This window comes from Pholcus phalangioides, unplaced genomic scaffold (genome assembly GCF_987345545.1).
Source record: "Pholcus phalangioides strain wild (caught in Gottingen) unplaced genomic scaffold, Ppha-v1.0 ptg000024l_1, whole genome shotgun sequence".
Lineage (NCBI taxonomy): Eukaryota > Metazoa > Arthropoda > Arachnida > Araneae > Pholcidae > Pholcus > Pholcus phalangioides.
Window position 1 is genome coordinate 29003851 of NW_028301616.1, and position 18785 is coordinate 29022635.

The following is an 18785-nucleotide window of genomic DNA, read 5'->3' on the forward strand; positions in this document are numbered from 1 at the left end:
AATCAATTTTCATCATAATTTCAATCAATTTTCATCATAATTTCAATCAATTTTCATCATAATTTCAATCAATTTTCATCATAATTTCAATCAATTTTCATCATAATTTCAATCAATTTTTGCAATGTAATTTCAATTAAAATTTCAGCATAACTTCAATTAATTTTCAATATAATTGTAATTAACATTCAATTTTTTGTAATTAAATTTCAGCACAATTTCAATTAATTTTATCACAATTTCAATTAATTTTATCACAATTTCAATTAATTTTGAATATAATTGTAATTAATTTTGAAGGCGAAAGATAAGTTATTGAAAAATTGAAAAAGGAAAAATACGGATCAATGAGGAGGTCGTTCTCAAGGGAAAACCCCCACATTTTATTTATTTATTTATATGTATATATATATATAAATATTCCTATAATATAAATATTAAAGAATATAAATATTCCTTTATATATATCTTCCTTTATATATATCTTCCTTTATATATATATATTCCTTTTTCTTTTTCTCACAAGTTTATTTCTCCATAAAAATTATACAATTTATAATAATAAAACATTCTCTCTATCATGGTAATCAAAAGAATGAATCTGAACGTATACATTTCTATTATGGGAAAAATTGACAGTTTTTCGTGTTTCTTCACACCTACAGCGTACGTGTTAGACTCTGATGTTGTGTTTATTTCATCATCGTGATAAATAAATGAATAATATATTATCACGCGCAATTATTATTATTATTACCTTGGATGCTTCTTTTTTAGGTGTCATCCGAGCCCCTCTACCATAAATTTTGCTTTCATTAAAGAACGGGTTAAAGTGAAAAATGCGATTGTCAGCGTTTGTCAAATAGATTTCTTCATTCTGCAACAACTACGTACGACGAACAGGTAGCTGTTAAAAATGCACTTTGATGAATTACGTTCGTATCGAAGTAGCGGTTTCGTTTGTTTTGTTTTGTTTGCCCATCATGCAACGGGCGGCAACAAAAGAATAAACACGCAAGGATTGAAGGAAAAAGAAAAATACACACGAATGTATATTGTATATGACCTTGATAGATTTCATGATGGGAAACGAAAACGTGAAGTTTGCGCGTGATGGCAATTAATTGGGCGTATTTATGTTAGTCGATCCGGATTGGTTGCATCCGGCAAGGTTAGGGCTGGACCAGTTTCCGGATTACACTATAAAAGTTTGATAAAAGATCTTTTATCCAACTTGAAAAATGCAACCAATAAGTGCATTGGTTGCATCTTGAAGTTTTATAAAAGAACTTTATGACACTTTTATACAGTGTAATCCCCGTCTAAAACCTAAAATCGAGATTAGGCCGGTATTACACTATACAAGTTTTATCAAAGCACTTTTATAAAACTTTTACAGTGTAACACCGACCTTACACAATAAAACTTTTATAATATTTCGTTTAGAAACTTTTATAAAACTTGAAAATGCAACCAACAATTTGCTCGAATGTAACCAATAAACGTATCGGTTGTATTTTTCAAGTTTTATATAGAAGAACTTTCGTAACACTTTTACAGTATAATCCCAGCCTAAGGTATTTTTTTTTATCAGTGAGAAATACAGGGTGTCCCATAAATTCGTATTGAGGGGGACCACTTTCATTTTCTCACATTTCGGGGGGGGGGGGGGGCAGGACTTGGGGGGGGGGGTCTGCCCCCCCCCCTCTTCCCGGCTACGGCCTTGATTAGCTTCAAAATGCGCAAAAAAAACCTCTCAAAGAAAAAAAAAACATAAACCGAAAGTCCAGATAACTCAATTTTTTTCTCATGTTGTGGTTAATGCCGTCTAAACGCTTGGGCCCACCCGGGCATGGCCAACAATAAGATGTACACCAAAACAGTGTACAAACATGTGAATGACCGTAAGAGTGACCTAGAGCGTGTGCGAGTATGTTAGTGACCAAAAAAATGTGGAAGCATGTGAATAATCAAAAGAGTGGCTTGGAGTACGACCAGATTAGTGAGCAATCAAAAGACTGACCTGTAGAGTGTGAGAGTATGGGAGAGATCAAAAGAGTGATCTAGACTGATCGGAATGATATAGAGAGCGAAGAACCAGGTCAGAGTGAACGACTTAAAGAACGACCAAAAAATTACCAAGAAAATGTTCAAGCAGCTGAATGACCAAAGGATTGAGTTGTAGACAGAGGCGGGGGCTATAGCCCAGGGCGGCAAATTTGAAGAGTGAGTGGTCAAGAAAATAGTAGTAGTTAAAGTAGGCTTTAAAATGGGAGAAAGGCCGCGAAATTTGTGTCACCCACAGGCGTCAAAGTCATAAATCCGTTTCAGGTGACAACAAGAAATCACTCTCGCTTCAATAAAGATACGTTTGCAAGTGGCATCGAGACATTTACGCTCTCGTCACCACAGTGAAACAAAAAAAACGGGGAGATAGAAAAACAAGAACCATAAGAGCTTCCCACGATTAATCGGAATTAATGGTGTGATTAATGTCCCATAGCAAACAAAAAAAGTACTAAAATGTAGAAAATATAACCGCCCCACCAAAAACGCTGAACAGAAGAGGGCAAGTTGCCAGAAGGATGAGGTCAATGTCTCTTAAATGGATTCGCCTGAATCTCGAAATTCCCGATCTAGGTCCTCTCCTCCTCCTTCAGGTTAATATTTCCATTGAGTGTTGTCACCACCAGGCGCGGTTCAGGGCGATGTATCGGGAGGGGCGGCTAATTATGTACGTTCGTCCTGTATTTTACAGGAAAGACTTACCCCCCCCCCCGTAAAATCCGGCTTTCGCAAAGGATGAGTGTTCACCAGAAGTGTATTTACTGGGGGGGGGGGGGGTTCCTTGGCCCAGAGCGGCAAGTTTGGAGGGACGCAAAATTTGAAAAATGAGTGATCAGGAAAATTAGTATGATGGGAGAAGGGCTGCAAAATTTGTATAGCCCGCATGGGTAAATCAGCCTCTACCTAAAGAGGGAGAGACTGGGTCAGTGAGTGACCTAGAGAGTTTGCAAGCACGTGAGTGAACAAAATAGTGATCTGGATAACAAGACCAGCTCAGTGATCAGCCAAAAGAGTGACCTAAAAAGTTTGCATGCATGTGAGTGACCGATAAGACCAGATGCGTCCCACCTTATAGCTTTTCAGATTTCAAGGCGTTTCCAAGGGATGGGCGCATCTAGCGTTTATTTATAAATCAAATTTTCGTATACAACGAATATGATGTAAATATATGAGCATGTGAGCATCCCCAAGCGTCTCGCGGTGCCTTAGAACGTCCATAGCGCTACACTAGGTCAACCTAAGGCGACTGGAAAAAGGATATCCAGTGGCTATATCCCAACAGTTGTGATCTTTGATATAGTTCTTCATGTGAGTGACCAAAAGAGTGTCCTAGAGAGCAAATTATCAGAGTGATCTGTGAAAGTTGAATTCGGTGCTCCCCTCTAGTCGAGTGCCCAAGGTACCAGCCCCGTCTGCTCCCCCCCCCCAGTTGCGGCGCTGCCTACAGGCACCTTTTCAACGCCATTTATGGTTTTTTGCTAAGCGGATCATTTTTGCATAAAAGTTTTTGCGGCCACTGGGGGGGGGGGGTGGCGGCTCGTATATCGGCAAAGTTATTTTATGACCACCCTGTATATAGGTTTAAGTAAAAAGATCACAGTTCCAAGTATGACTCTCTGAAAAAATTTCGGAACGGCCGAAAAAAGGGGGGGGGGTAGCTGAAATGTCCCGTAAAATATGGGTAAACTTACGTTCAGCGTGGGAACTTCGTCGATCGCACCGCTTCCGTGCCCCAGTGCACCATCGGATGTATTGTTGATTGTGGGCCGGTGACCAGCCCGCGGTTCCGAGAGAAGATTCTCAACTCTCGTCGAACCAGCAACGTCTAAGAGGTCCTCGGAAGGATTTCGATGTATGGTCGGGTCGCTGTAGCTGACACTGTCTGAAAGGGACACGCCAGCGGCAGCGGCGTAGGCACCAACGGCCGAGTCGTCTCGGATCCTGTCTGTGGCTCCCCTGGCGGCAGCGGCCAAGTCATTGCTGGAAACATTTGGATGGCTGGAGCACAGCCGATTGTGCTGGAGATTGTTCTTCCTGCAAAAATCAAAAGCCAAATTTAAGACTGAAGACAAACAAAGAGACACTCGTAGAAAGTTGTCATATTGTGACATACAGTATAGGCGAGACGTTCTTAACCTTTTCCAACCGCGAGCCAAAATCAACAAGATGTGCTTTGCAACACATGGGGGCCTTGTTTGCTTTTCGAAATTAGTGAAACCAGTGATGCAGTAAGTTGAATTTATAACAGTACTGTATGTAGATTCGTACGACTCACTTAGGAACAGTGCAGTCTTAACGCATGGGTCCACCCGGACAGGGCCCAGGAGCTTAATAAAAGAACCCCCCCCCCCAAAACCCAAAAATGCGATCTGGTTGAAATTTTCTAGAATTTACCAGGTAGGGCCTCAGAAAAATCACTTGGCCCGGGAGCCCATAACGCTCTAAAGGCAACCCGGAAGCCCATGACGTTCTTAAGCTGACCCTGCTTAGGAAGCCCCGGCGAATGAAGTTTGGGTCACGACCCATAGCTCAAGAATTCTGGTTGTAAGTGAATTTGTATGGCCCACCTCCGAAGCCCCCAGCGAATCAAGTTTGGGTCGGGACCTATAGCTCAAAAACTCTTGGCTGTAAGAGGATTTGAACGACCCATGTCGCACATTGCTGTGAATCGAGTTTTTCTCGTGACCGACAGCTCAGGCATACCTAGCTGTAGGCGGATTTGTACGGCCCCATTTCGGAAGCACCGTGCATCAAGTTTGGGTCGGCACCCATAATGACCCACAGTTTCAGAATCCCTGGCTATAAGTGGATTTGAAAGACATCTCGCACGCCCCTGCGAATCAAGTTTGAGTCGTGTCCGGTAGCTCAAAAATCCCTGGCTGTAAATGTATTTCAGCGACCCATCTCGGAAGCCCCTGCGAATCATGTTCGAGTCGCGACCCATAGGTTAAGAAACCCCGGTATAGGCAATTGAAATGTAATGCTTCACCTGTTTCCCGTGAAATCCTTGGCCCTGTGGTGCTTCAGCCTGTGAGGAGCAAACTTTTTGAGAGTGCTGAGGACGTTCTGTAGTTTTTTGGAAGATTTCAGGCTGAGAATTTTCTTGTACGGGGACGAAGGCGCTGTGGATGCCTGAAGAGTCGGGGATGGCGATGGAGAATCCTCCTCGGACACTTCTGGTCTTGAGACATCCGACTGGCTTCTGGCTTTCGGTCGAAGGAACTTCTTCCTTCGACGGCGGTTTTCGGGCGTCCCGCTGCTTTTCGAACCCTCGGAATCAGCCCCTGCCCGAAAAAACAAACGAGAAAACTAAAAAGCTACAAAATAACATACACTACCATACTTACACACAAACAAAACAAAACAGTAATTTTTTGGGGTTAAACATGTTAACACATGGGATGACCATATTTCCTAGAGAAAAATACGGGATTTCACCAGTTCTCGCAACAGAAAAAGATGCCAAAAATAAGCGAAGTTGCCACTTCCCGTTAAAAAATTGCCGAAAAAAAACCCCGTCAATATAGCGGGAAATGAAGCACCATAGCAAATCGCACTAGGTTAAAATGAATTCTACGAAAAAAAAGGCTGACAAGACAAATACCCACAGGTTACTTATTTTATAGTTATAATTATCATGATTATGCCCCCCCCCAAAAGGGTGGGATGAAGCCCTGGGGGGGGGGGCCGAGATGATTCTAATAATTTTTTTTTCAGTATAAATTCACTATGAAAATTTAGCCCGGATGGGGAGCTCAAGAGAAGGAGGGGCCTTACAGAAAAGAGAGAAGGTGAATTTTTCGGGAATTTGCCAGGTAGGGTCTCAGAAAAATCACTTGGCTCGTGGGACCATAATGCTCTTAAGACGGCCGTAGCCATGTTCAACATTTTTTCCTCTCCAATGGTTATTTTTAAGGAATTGGCGATTTGTCTGACAATTAGCCACATTTTAGCGACAATTGGCAATGTTTCGTATTTAATGATCTCAATTTCCCATATTTTTCCTGATCAAATATGGTCACCCCTGAATACAATAAAACAACTTCATGTACGCACTACTTGATTGCATCTTATATTTTTCATACTTAAAAACTCTTGAAAACGTCGACCTTGGTTGTAGCGATGAGGGGGGGGGGGGAACCGAAGATCCTAGTCTAGGGCCCTGCTGCAGGATGTGGGGGGGGGCACGATCATTTGATTTAATTAATAAGTTAGAAAAATAATTCTTATGCTGATTTCAGTAAAGAATAAAAATTCAAGTAAGCTTCGTTGAAAATATCGCAAATAACGGGACAGTTTCATAAAAAATTGTCGGGAATGGCCAAAATTAGAGGAAAACATGGGAATGTCCCGGGACACACGCATGGGCAGAGATAGACTTGAAAGTCTAGGAGGGCACGATGATTGCTGGGGGGATGATGATGATCACGTCAATTCATATATACGCAAATACATTAGATCAGTCGGCTTTACCTTTGACGCTGAGGAGGGGGACACTCCCCCCCCCCACGCCCAACCCCCGTATTCCCGCCCATGGACATACGGACACACGAATTATATATGCATTGGATGTGCATTTGCTTCGGATAAAATAAGAGAAATCGCCAATTGTTGCCAAAAATCATGTAAGAGAAGTCGCCAATCATAACTAAATCAGTGAAAAATCGCTAATGGCAGGCGCTGGAGAGCTACTGCAAATCGCAGTAAAACTGACTAAAAAAAATAGAACGGAGGGGTGGGGGGAAGATAAGTGTGAGTATATTTCTCTTTCTGACCTTTCTCACCTTGAGATTTCTCTTTCTCACATGTTCTTCTCTTTTTTTGTTCTCTTTCCCTCTTTCTTATAAATATATAGTAAAAAAATACACTTAATTATATGGGAGGGAGGAACTTTCCCTCATTGGATTACAATGAAGTTTCGGGATGATGAGGGAAAAAAAAGTGAAAAGAAACAGAGAGCTGGAATATATATATAAATTTCTTCCATTTCCGTTTGGACGAGATATTTCATCCCTGATCGTTAAGGCGTTAATTCTTCACTTCGTTAAAGAATAAGTTCAAGTTGGTTTTGTAGAAAACGCTGAAAAAAAAGGCACATCGTTACAAAAATTTCGATACGGGAACGTTCCAGAAAATACGGCTCATATGGTCACAGTGTATTTTTTGAATCCCTCCTTATTAGTGATTTTTTGACAATGGAAAAACATCCGCTTCAACATTAAAAACTTCATTCACTTGCGAGCTCCTTAAGTTTCGGGGGTTGGGGGAGAATATATTAGACGTTAACTCTATCTCGCGAACAGGTCATTATTTACTACGGGAATTCCTAATGTGCCGCAGCGTTTATTGAGGTACAAATTAGACTTCGCGATCACGTTCTTTTCCCACAGTCCGGTGTTAATTCAATTTCAGCTCCTCTGATGCTGAAGATGTAATTATTGAAAAAGCAGCTCTCTTTCGATCGCTCACCCACCCGAATGCCTTCCCTACCAACAACTTAGTTCACGTTTAATCAATGTGGTTTTTTTATTTCCTTTTCTTGCAAAGATTCAGAAAACATTCAAACCCGGCATTTCGATTGAAAGCCAATAAAACTTCAATCAGTTTCGTATCGCAGTATCATATAACGAAGGACATGGTACCAAACAAAAACTTTACTTTTATTGGTGAGAGTGAAAGTTATATCCGCTTCTAGGAGATTTGTGCCCGGTGGGTAATATCAAACTTTTTAAGTCGCGGGTATTTCTTCCGATCCAGTGCAGTATGTACAGGGTTATCACAGACAGACACTTGGTACCAGAATAAAAATAAAGGACATCCCCACCTTCCTGTTTTCCAGACTGATTTTTAAAGAATAATTTTTTTTTTCCCAGCCAAATACGGTATTTTATTTCATGTTAATGTAATTTCTCGCATATAATTCACAACAGCTTTATAAGTGGGTATAACTTTTTCAATTATTTTTAATTATAAATTTTATTAATATCGCAAAACGAACGAATGCATTAGAATGATTAGAAGAGGGATGTACAAATAAAAATGTCCACACCGATGGAAATGGTACAACCAAATTTCCAAAAGCGGAATCAACTCATGACCAAATAATATAAAACCACGCTAAAAGAAAAGTGAAAGTAAGTCTTATTGAGAAAAAATTATATTATCAAAGTAGAAATAAGGGCTTCTCGTCATTCCGAAATTTTCCGATCCTGAAACGTACAGGCATATAAAAAAATGCCCGATCAAAATTTTTATGTCGGGATATAGATCTGTCCAGCCCTGGCTCCTACAATCAAATAACCACTACGAAATGCATAGCAACTGGCGTCAAGTTTTTAACGTTATTTCAATGGTTCAGGCTCATGAAGGCAGAGGAAACATCATATTAACCGATATATTTGATTGTATCCGATTATTTTATAATATAGGGCACAACTTATCAAAATGATCAAGTATTCCGTAAATTCTATGCGTTTCAGACGTGTGTATGCCTTTACAACGGTTTGTCACTTCTTTAATCCTGTTAGTATATGTATAATAGTTTATGCCTTTATAATGGTTTGCCACTTTTTTAATCCTCCCAGTAATGAGGCTTTTCGAATAGACGTCATAATCATCATCAGCATCAGTTTAAGGGTCAGGCGAAGGATGATTTCCATAGAAATCAGTGTTGAAATTGCCGATTTGATACTGTAGAAATGCGGAAATTTGGTGAGGTTTTCCGCCCCATCAATAATTTTAAAAATTGTATTGAATTCTCGATTTTTGAAATATTCAGTTCGCTTAGAGATATACGAAGCCCAGGAGATTAAATATGCAGTAATTAGCCGGACCTACTTTTGAGTTTGATATCCATGCAATAACATTGATTTCAACTTTTTATTTATATCTTCTCAAGCATGAAAATTAATGTCTCCGTATTGTCTTTTGATATTTATTTGCATAAATTCATGTGGGTTAGGATATTTTAAAATTAGTTATGAGCCCGTAAAAAGTCTATCGAAAAAATTCCAAAGCTTCAATTAAGCATTTTTTGAAAGCTGAAACAGGCAGATGGGTAACTTGAAGTTCAGGGGGTGGAGGTTTATCGAAATACCTAACGCCCCTTAAAAAAGGAAAAATATATATTCATTTCTACGTTTCTGTAAATCTAGATTTGTTTATTTCATGAATCGCGCAGGAAGTCGGTATATTGGTTAACTTGGACACGGTTTGTATGTCCCTCAAGAAAAAAAGAGGGAGATATCACGTGATCCAAAAAAAGCCTCATTGAAGAAAACCCGGGCAGCGCCGTATATTATAGCTAGTGTAATATAAAATTAATCTTAAGTGACTATGTGCTCAATATTTTCCGTAATATACGCATTTCAAATCGGGTAATTCTTTTTGAAACACCCTGTATAGATATTCGAAAAAAAAATGTTTTTCATAAGTGAAAATATAAAATAAATATTATCTATAGTTGACAATAGATGCCTTTGATGCAATAGATGCGAATTTATTGCGATACGTAATTATCCAAATCGATTTATTTAGAAGTAGATCTTTTAATTATAATTAAATAAATAAACAAAATTTCAACTGATATTTGGCGTCAAATTTCAATGTAATTGAACTCATCTATAATAAATTGTATAAAAAAAATAATAACTAACAACAAAAAATACTCCAAAAAAGAGAGACATACATATTGCTAAATCATGCATCAATTCAAAAAAATTAGTGTTAGAAAAAGTCAACAGCAGATAGCGCTAACAATTTCTCTCTACTTTTTTTTTTTGGAATTCGCATTAATCGAAACTTTAATGGCTGGAAGCGTTTGGATTCTTTTTCTTGCATGAAGGAGTTCTTAATACAGTCAATTTAAAAATCGACTGCAGCATTTCTTTCTATCATATGCAGCAGGGGTCTTCAACGCACGTCCCGCGGGCCACATTTAGGCCTCGAAGCTTTTTGCCGTGGCCGCCGATCATTTCAGAAAATGGTTGAAAACTTTGAAGAACGATTAATTCTAGAATTAATCAAAGAAATAATTCTAGAACAAATGCAAGAAATAATTCCGGAATTAATTCAAAATTCAAAATTACTGAAAGAAACAATTTTGGAATTTTTGAAACAAATGATTTCAGAATACTTGAATATTAATAATTAAAGAATAATTTAAAATGATTTCATCTTGAAATTAACCTCATAATTAATTAATTTAATCAGTAATTAATCAAAAACTTTTTTCAGAATTCGTAAAAAAACTATTTCAGAACTAATCAAAATTGATAATTATTAAAAAAATAATTTCAGAATAAATGAAAGTCTTCAGTTATATTTTTGTCGCTGTTTAACTGTCATTAAATTACATTGAGATGTCATTAAATTACATGAGTCGGTTGCCCACGCGGGAAGTTCCAATGTCACCTGCAGTGTCTGACAGGTTGAAGACCCCTGATATACAGGTTAGTTGGTGCCATCTATATTTCAAGAAAAACATCCCCCTGACGAATACGGGTCCCGTATTTTTATTTCTGAAGCAGCTAACATATCCTTAATCGATCCATCCTCTGGTAAGCCGCCCCCCCCCCCCATCCCGCCACTTTCACACACACACACAATTTCCATATCTCAATCATTAAAAACATTAAAAAAAGAACAACAACCATTTTGCTCATTCAGTACTACGTCAGAAACACTGTATATTTTAGACAGATAACATGCAATACTGATTTCTTTTTCCGGCTTTTTAATCTATCGTAAGTGTTTTTATCGCTTTCCCACAGAGAAGGGAATGGGGGAAGCTTTTTACCGTTAAAGGGAATTTCGAGAAACTGGGCAACATCACACCAACAAGAAAAAGCAACTCTGAATTCCCAAATTAAATAAGAACGTGAGAAAGTTCCAAATCTTTATGATTACTGGACATTCATGAGCTATTCCTAAAGAGAAAAGGAAGAGTAAGTGTCTATCACTTTATGTATTTTGGCTCCTTCTACAGAAAGAGTGGAAACGTCTGTGAAAGAAACCGAATGGTACAATTTTCGCCATCGGTTTTACTCTTATAAGAAGAAATCCATCAAGTAAATTAGAATTTACACTCAGCTTTTTTGTTTGGCCTCTTTCTCTTTGCGAATCTATTCCATTTGCTTTAAGGATCTGTAGGATCCGCTGCGTCTTGACAAGCCGGCCTCTGGTGGTGATCACTTTCAATCTAATGTTGAGAGGATTTTGTTTTTTTGTTTTTTTTTCTAGAATTGAAGAAAAAAAAGTTTTTAAATATATGTATGATTTTTCATCATCATTTGTGGAAGCCATTGTTCCTGGGAATATCTTTGTCTGGGCGTGGATCCAAGGCGGATTTGTAAGCAGGGGGGTTATGGGGGTCTGTGCCCCACCCCCAATACAATCGAAAACCAAAAAATATCGAAAGTAAATACCTTAATCAATCTCTGTTAATTTAAAATGTTTTTTTGAAGGGTGAGTAAAGCGAAATTTTTTTTTCTTTCGAAGGGAAATTTTGTGTCCCCCCTTTCCAAACCCGGTGTGTGCCTAACAACCCCAAAAGAATGGGGGGGGGGGAGGGGGTGGTCACTTTCAACCCTGCATACACCCTGTACGGTTGAGTAGTTGAATAGAACTTTATGAACCTTACTAGCAGGCAGTCCTTCAGCATGACACTTAAAAAACATGAAAAATTCAAGCATTTACCATCTTTATTTCAAAATATGGAAAGCAGACGGCAGCATCAGCAAGAACTCGAAACAAACACAGCTCTAACGACATAAGGGCCACGCATACACTCACACACATTCCGGCCGGCATGTACCGATTCGTTATAAATTCCACATAGGTGCATCACAGGCTAAGTAGTAGCAGTCATAACGTTATGGGTGATCGGTGTACACTCAACACAATCTTACACAAATAAATTATGGTGCTATGACGTGGGAGGGGGGAATCGTGAATCTTAAATCTTCCCTATAGAACGGACTTAAATTGGTTAAACCTCGCGTATGATAAAACTATCAATTCGGAACAGCCATCGATCGATAGCACCGATTATTGTGGATTATAACGATTTAAGTGCCGACACGAGTGAAACGCCAATCATCCCACAGCAGATGGGCGAGAGTCTTCTCAGTTCGTGCGTCACAAAGCTATTTCGACGATGCAAATGGGTCGTAAATAAGTCGAGGGCGCCTCGTCACCCCTTTATAGACCAATTTTAGTTTGAGAGACGTTTAAAGACCCAGAATTATGCAAATGATCTTCAAAAACAGACACCCATTGCACACGAGAACTATCTTCAACTTTTCTTGAATATACATCAATAAATACATGCATGAAAGAATACTTTCGACGCAAAGAGGATTCCTAAATTCTTTTCTTTTTAAATATTTGTTGCACCTTTGGGAACTCCGACAAATTTCCGCTTCTTAACGGAAGCGAAGACAAAACCTCCTAGGACTCGAATGTAAACAGTTTAGGAATCCCAGCGTAAATGTCTCCTTGTCATTTTTAACACTCCAACATTTCCCCTTTATTATGGCAATAAAGGGGTCCGTGAAATAAGAACAGGTTAAGAACCCCCTTCTTTTTGGAGATGAATACTATTTAATTTCCTGCCACAGATGCAAATTTCACTACGTAGAGGGGGAAAACTGTCATCCTACTTACAGGGTGTTTCATAAACCACTCCTTAAAATGACGTAACTTGGAAACGGTGATAGATGGGAAGATGAAACTGGTGGTACGTTTGATTAGGTATTAAATTTTAAACAAGAAAGTTTATGAAATTAATTCCATTGTTGTCCTTCGGAAATGGGGGTGAAATCACATTGCGATGGGTTCCAAATGGTCAACTCGTCAAGCAATGACAATAGACAGAAATGAAGAGTGGAGTTTAAAGCCACCTTCCTGCAATATCTTTACTGCAATAGATGCATATTCTTGCTTACAGATGAACTGTTCATGCTGATACGCCGTTTGAGGACTTTTTCTGTAAACTAGGATGTGCACAACCTCCGGATCGAAGATCGTCATCTGTTGGGAAAATATGTCAGTCGCATTGAAAAATAGTGAGCGTGCACGTGTTCTCATTTCTAAGTTCCAGGAACCTGGTATTCCAAGGTCAAAGGCCGGAAAGAAATAGTTATAGCGGTTCTGTTTCAACTAGAAAACTATTAAAGGTTTTTTTTTGGGTATAAATAGTGGCGCCATCTGTTGTAAACTGTATAGCAGTACAAGTACAAGTACAACGCCACAACAGGCAAATTGCCCAACGAGGTGGCTGACTTAAGACCCTCATAGATCCCCGAGCCATTTCCCCCCCCACCGGAACCCCCAATGAATCGGTACATGCGGGAATGTGCGTGTACGTGTAGTGCAACGTGACGTAAAGGTTTTTTTGTTTCTGTGTAATGCTTGTTATGTGTAGTGCTGCCATCTGCCATCAGTTTTTCTAACTATGAGTGAAGTGTTATGATTGAATGATTTATCGTTGTAGGACTGTTGCTCTCTGTGGCGAGACTTTTTAACGGGGAGATCGGCTCGCATTTGCGCCTTGAAGTTGGGAACCACAGAAAACCAACTTCAGCCGACCGCCACTGTGGGGTTCGAACCCGGATCCTCGCATCGCGAGTCCGTCACTATAACCACTCGACCACCACAGCGGCTCAATCATAAGTGAGTCGTAACGCGAATCAAAAGTGGGTTCTTATTTTGGAATTTCCAAATCTGGTAACCCAATATTTAGGATGGAAAACACAACTATAATAAACAGTGGCATAATACGTGCTAAGAAATTTCGATGTCTTTTAACCCTTTTACCCTCAAACGCCAGTGGGAGAAATTCAATCCAGTTTCCTGTTTTCTTTCCTCTCTGTTTATCATCGCGATGCTGTATTGCAACCCTGTGAACCAAAGTTGTGTTTTTTCCTCTCCATTCTTTCTATATTCCTGTTAATGATTCCCCCCCCCCCCACTTAGTATAACTTTTTACTATATGCATGTAAGAGCGAAAGAGAATACTCGTCGGATGAGAGAGTGAAAGAGAAATCTACTCTGTATATAATCCCTGTCTCTCTTATCTACTGTACTGTTTTTCCTCTTCTATTTCTTCCTTCCTTTTATTTTCCTTCTTTATTTTTTTTCTCCTTCTTACTTTTTTTGAAAAACATTCGGAAAAGGTTACCAATTTTATCGCCGATTACGTCAAACAGAGATCATCCAAATTCGTTTTAAAAGCCTGCACGTGAAGGGGTTAATAATCCGCGGATTATACGCAAAGCCGTAGCGGGGGGAAGGGGGGGGGGGTTAAGACTCCACTCCAAAATTGCTATTTGTATTTCTCTGACCACGGCCACGTTTCTGCAGCAAAAAGAAAGAAGTAAAGTATTGCATAATTTGATTTATATACACATATTACAGCGCCATCTATCAGCGAAAGTTGCAACGGATGTGGAAATTCATTCCTCAAAATCAGAGTTGAAAAGTCATTTTTTGAGATCAACCCCCCCCCCCCATATAATGCATTTAAAGAAAAAAAATGCATTACATAAAAAATAAATATTTATGAGAGTTATTCACATTAAAATGATTCGGAGAAGCGTGATTTATTGCACGAAGGATACACGAAAATATCCTAGGAAAAACAATGTACGAGAGAGGAATGGGGAGAGGCTGCTGAATGTCATTTTTCATCAATTCGAGTAGCCCTAAAGCCAGCTTCTTTTTCTGGATTTTTTCGATAGACGCCCTTCACTTATAGAGAGAGGAAAAAGGGTCTCTCACTCTCCTCTCCGGATCAATGTTATGAGTGATGGAGAAGGCCCCGTCCATGTTGATATTATTTCTTACTTCTGAACGTTGTCAGGTGTTTTGGATGGGAATAGAGAGAAGTGATTGGAGGAAAAGTATTAAGAAAAAATACGTGTCAGTAGCAGGGCTTTACGTCTACTTCGTCTTGGCACAAAAAAAAAGGGTTACTTTGCTACGTGTAAGCGTTTCCAACGGGATTTTGCTCGAGGTGTGAATGGACGGGAAACAGATTTCGCTCAAAAAATTTTATCAAGAAATGGAAATTTTTTGGAAGTTGCCCAAAAGAAGCTCCTTGTTTGGGGGGATACGAGCTTCCTTTTCCGAAAAAATAAATTATTTAAAGCTGGATATGAGTTGCAATGTTTTTCACTAGTTTGAAACGTAAATTATCAGATCAGAGATCCACAAATGGTATTCCGTGAAATATTTTGAAGATGAAATTATATCGAAGGTGATGGGATGGCCGTGACTCTCTACTAGCGAATCCCGGAACATATGAGGGTGCCACCGACGCTCCACCAGATAACCGATATTATTGCATTTTAACTTTAAGTTCTTAACAAAGCCATTAGATGGAAATTGTATCATTTTATAGGTATGCCATATAAAAAATATATGTTTTATGCCTTCTTATAATGTTCACCCTCACAGACAAAATCGCGCAACTCCTATCTATAGGCAATGTTCCGCTATTGCCAATAGATCCCCAGGGATTCTTAACCTTTTGTAATTCACCGACCCTTTGTGCCAATAAGACGAATGCCAGGGACCTATTTTAATATTAATTTTAGGACCCGAGGCACCGTCCTAACGTCATTTATGTTTTTCACTGTGCCAATCCCTTAACAATGCAAAAAAATGAATATTGTCATTTGAATTTTTCGAAAATTTTTTGCTTTGACCGTATTTGGAGAGCTGGGTATTGTTTTTCTCTTCATTCTTGAGCGCATACTTTGAAACACTCATGTCGCAAATTTCATTTGCATTCGTTTATTTTTGCGCAGCGATTGTGGGTTCGTTTACGGCAAAGTGATTTTATGACCCCCCTGTATATGTATTAACGTCATCATCATCATGCCCCCCCCCCTTCCTTCTCAGATGTTCAAGTCCATCTATACTTATGCCCCCACCCTTTTTTCTACCTCGCTGAAATTTTTTTGTTCTTGTGTGTGTGGGCGTGTTTTTCAAATTTTCGCCCTTACTTTCGATAATCAGAGCCAGTGCCGTAACTAGCCATTCCTGTGCCCTGTGCAAGAATTTGCATTTAAGCACCTTCTGGCCCATTCTTGGGCCCAGAATGGCCCATTTAGGCCCCCCCCCCACTTCCAAGTGGGCCTTGTGTGGGTGCACCTCTTGCACCTGCCTAGTTATGGCACTGATCAAAGCACTAGATCCCATTATCATGAAGCCTCCAGGAATTGTCCGCGTGGGCTCTTAAGACGGTTGTGTCTAGGGATCGATCTCATTTATTAAATGTGTGTTCAGTTTTGGGTAACAGACCGCCCTCGTTACACTCTAATTAGATACGAAAGGCGTATTAACGTTTGAACGTGAGGCAGCCGTGGATCCTTTCTCTTTTTCAATGTCACTCCTAGCATTTGGAAAATATTTAAGATTACCCTTTTTATTTACGTTTAACCTAACATTATCTCTACTACTGTACAATAAAACTTTTGCTTCATCATTTTTTTCAATTTACATTTGACAGACACAAGCTACGACGTCTCTCAGAGATGTGAATATTTCAAAATTAACGCTAACCATCATTAAAAAAAATACTTATACATCATATGAAAATTTTATTCCTTAGTTCCCTTCAAAATCCACTAAAGGAAAAAAAAAAAAGACTAGCATCGTGCAGCCCAAAAACACGTTCTCTTCTACTCACGTGAAAACAGCTTTTCCGAACTCCCGGGCAAACTAATTTGCATAGCGTACCAAAAGAAAATGTTTATCGTGTCTCGAGGCTTGAAAGATTGTACCTGATGAGAAATTTCCAAGAAATTCTAGATCCTCGAGAGCTGCGACTTAAGTATACATACATCAATGCCGCGTCCCTCGCGGGGACATACTTCTTATTTTTATTCCTGCTCCTTCCCCTTAACTCACAAGGTTCCCGCAGTAACGATAAGAGTTTCTTGAGACGATAAGACGATAGGACACAAAACTCGATTATAATGTCCAACAACAAGAACGAAGGATGAGCAAATGCTCTTTCAACGCAAAAAAAAAAAAAAAAAAAAAAAAAAACCTAAACAATTCTCTGTTTCTTTAATTATAATAAAATTTGCCATGTTTGTCCCATCTTTAGTTGTTTTTCGTCTTCTTGGAATACGATAGAATTTATATATCTTAAAATATCACTTCCTTTATAACAATGTGAAAACGTCATTGCGGACGTTGTTTGAAACCTCGGCTCGAAGCATTGTTGAAAAATCCGAGCATTATTTTAAAGTTAACAGATACGCACAGAGCATTTTGTGAAGCTAACAGGTGCGCAGAGCATTGTTTGAAGCTAACAGATGCTCAGAGCATTGTTTGAAACTACACAGATAGATGGAACATTGTTTGAAATCAATTGCACAGAGCATTTTCTGAAACCTCAATTATTAGGGGGCATTGCTTTGATACCTGATTAATGTGAAGCATTTTTGGTAACTCCGAATATTGTTTCCAACCTCAGTTACTCAGATCGTTGTTCTAAAAACCTCAAACGCGTGAAGTTTGCAACTATTGCACGTATATGGGTCATTGTTTAAAGTCCGTCACTCAGAACGTTGTTTGGAACCTTGTTGAGCAAAGCGTTGTTTGAAATCTCAGTGAGAAGCATTGCTTAAAACTACACAGATACACACAGCATTGTTTGAAACTACACCGATACATTATTGTTTGAAACTACACCGATACATTATTGTTTGAAACTACACCGATACATTATTGTTTGAAACTACACAAATACGCATAGCATTGTTTGAAAGAACTTCTTGAAGAAATTTTTTTAAACACTGAAATCGGAAATTTTTTATACTATCATTTTGAGATCTGTGGCGAGCTGCATAGTATCTCTAAGCGGGTCGCATCTGGCCCGGTGGGACGAAGTTTTCCCATCACTAATTTAGAGGGTTGTTCCAAAAAGATATACTATTATTCAGTATCACTTCTAGTCATATTATACTATAATACTATAATTCAGTATTTCATTCCATCATGTGCAAGATACTGTATTGCTAAATATTATAAAATGATCATACTAATTTTCCCGATGTTATTAGATTATCGAGACGATAAAAATTCAATTTCTCATGTCACACAATTACATGTATTGGTATTTTGGTAAAATACTTACTAGCATGTCAGTCTCTTCAATACGTAATTAAGAACCACCAAACGTAGATGAGAAAAGTGACGAGTGGATGACGACGCCCTAAGGCAGGCTAATCAAACGTCCGTTCTTTTTGTGTGTGAGAGAGAGTGTGGCACGTTATTATCATGTCAGAGAGCGAAAGAAGACGTCTGTTTCTCCGAATGAATTCCCTTCTATTTCACATAGGAGAAAAGACTTTCAGCCGCCGAAATACATCAGGCGCCGTAAAGCTGTTCAACCACAAGTAGAATGATTTCCATGTCAAGTATCCACAGCAACGCACGCGAATTGGTCGAGCTCAAAAATAATTGAGAGAGAGAGAGAGAGATGTTTCATATCAGTCACGGCGATTCCGCCCGGTTCCCCCTTGAAAGACATTTCGTATATGTTTCCTATTAAATGGACACTGGCACGCTCCGTAATTCCCAAGTTCAAGTACCATAGTATGTGTGTGTCATGCAATATTAATTCAACTCTAACAATGATTCATCCTAATTAGATTACTCTAGAATGTGCGGGGAATATGAATGTAGTGGAGAGAGAAGCC

General features: G+C 39.1%; 1 protein-coding gene across 4 annotated transcripts in view; it reads right to left on the reverse strand.

Annotated features, from left to right (window-relative positions):
* Positions 1-18785, reverse strand: part of Mctp (multiple C2 domain and transmembrane region protein) — a 108938-nt gene that overhangs the window by 24319 nt on the left and 65834 nt on the right. For 3 of the 4 annotated variants that reach the window (XM_089251265.1, XM_089251263.1, XM_089251262.1), the window contains exons 2-3: positions 5057-5351; positions 3759-4101 (exon numbers count right to left, since the gene is read on the reverse strand). In XM_089251265.1, coding sequence (XP_089107391.1) covers positions 3759-4101; positions 5057-5351 — 638 coding nt within the window. Of the gene's footprint in view, positions 1-757; positions 1133-3758; positions 4102-5056; positions 5352-18785 lie in introns of those variants that run through there. The other variant, XM_089251266.1, reaches the window with a different exon arrangement.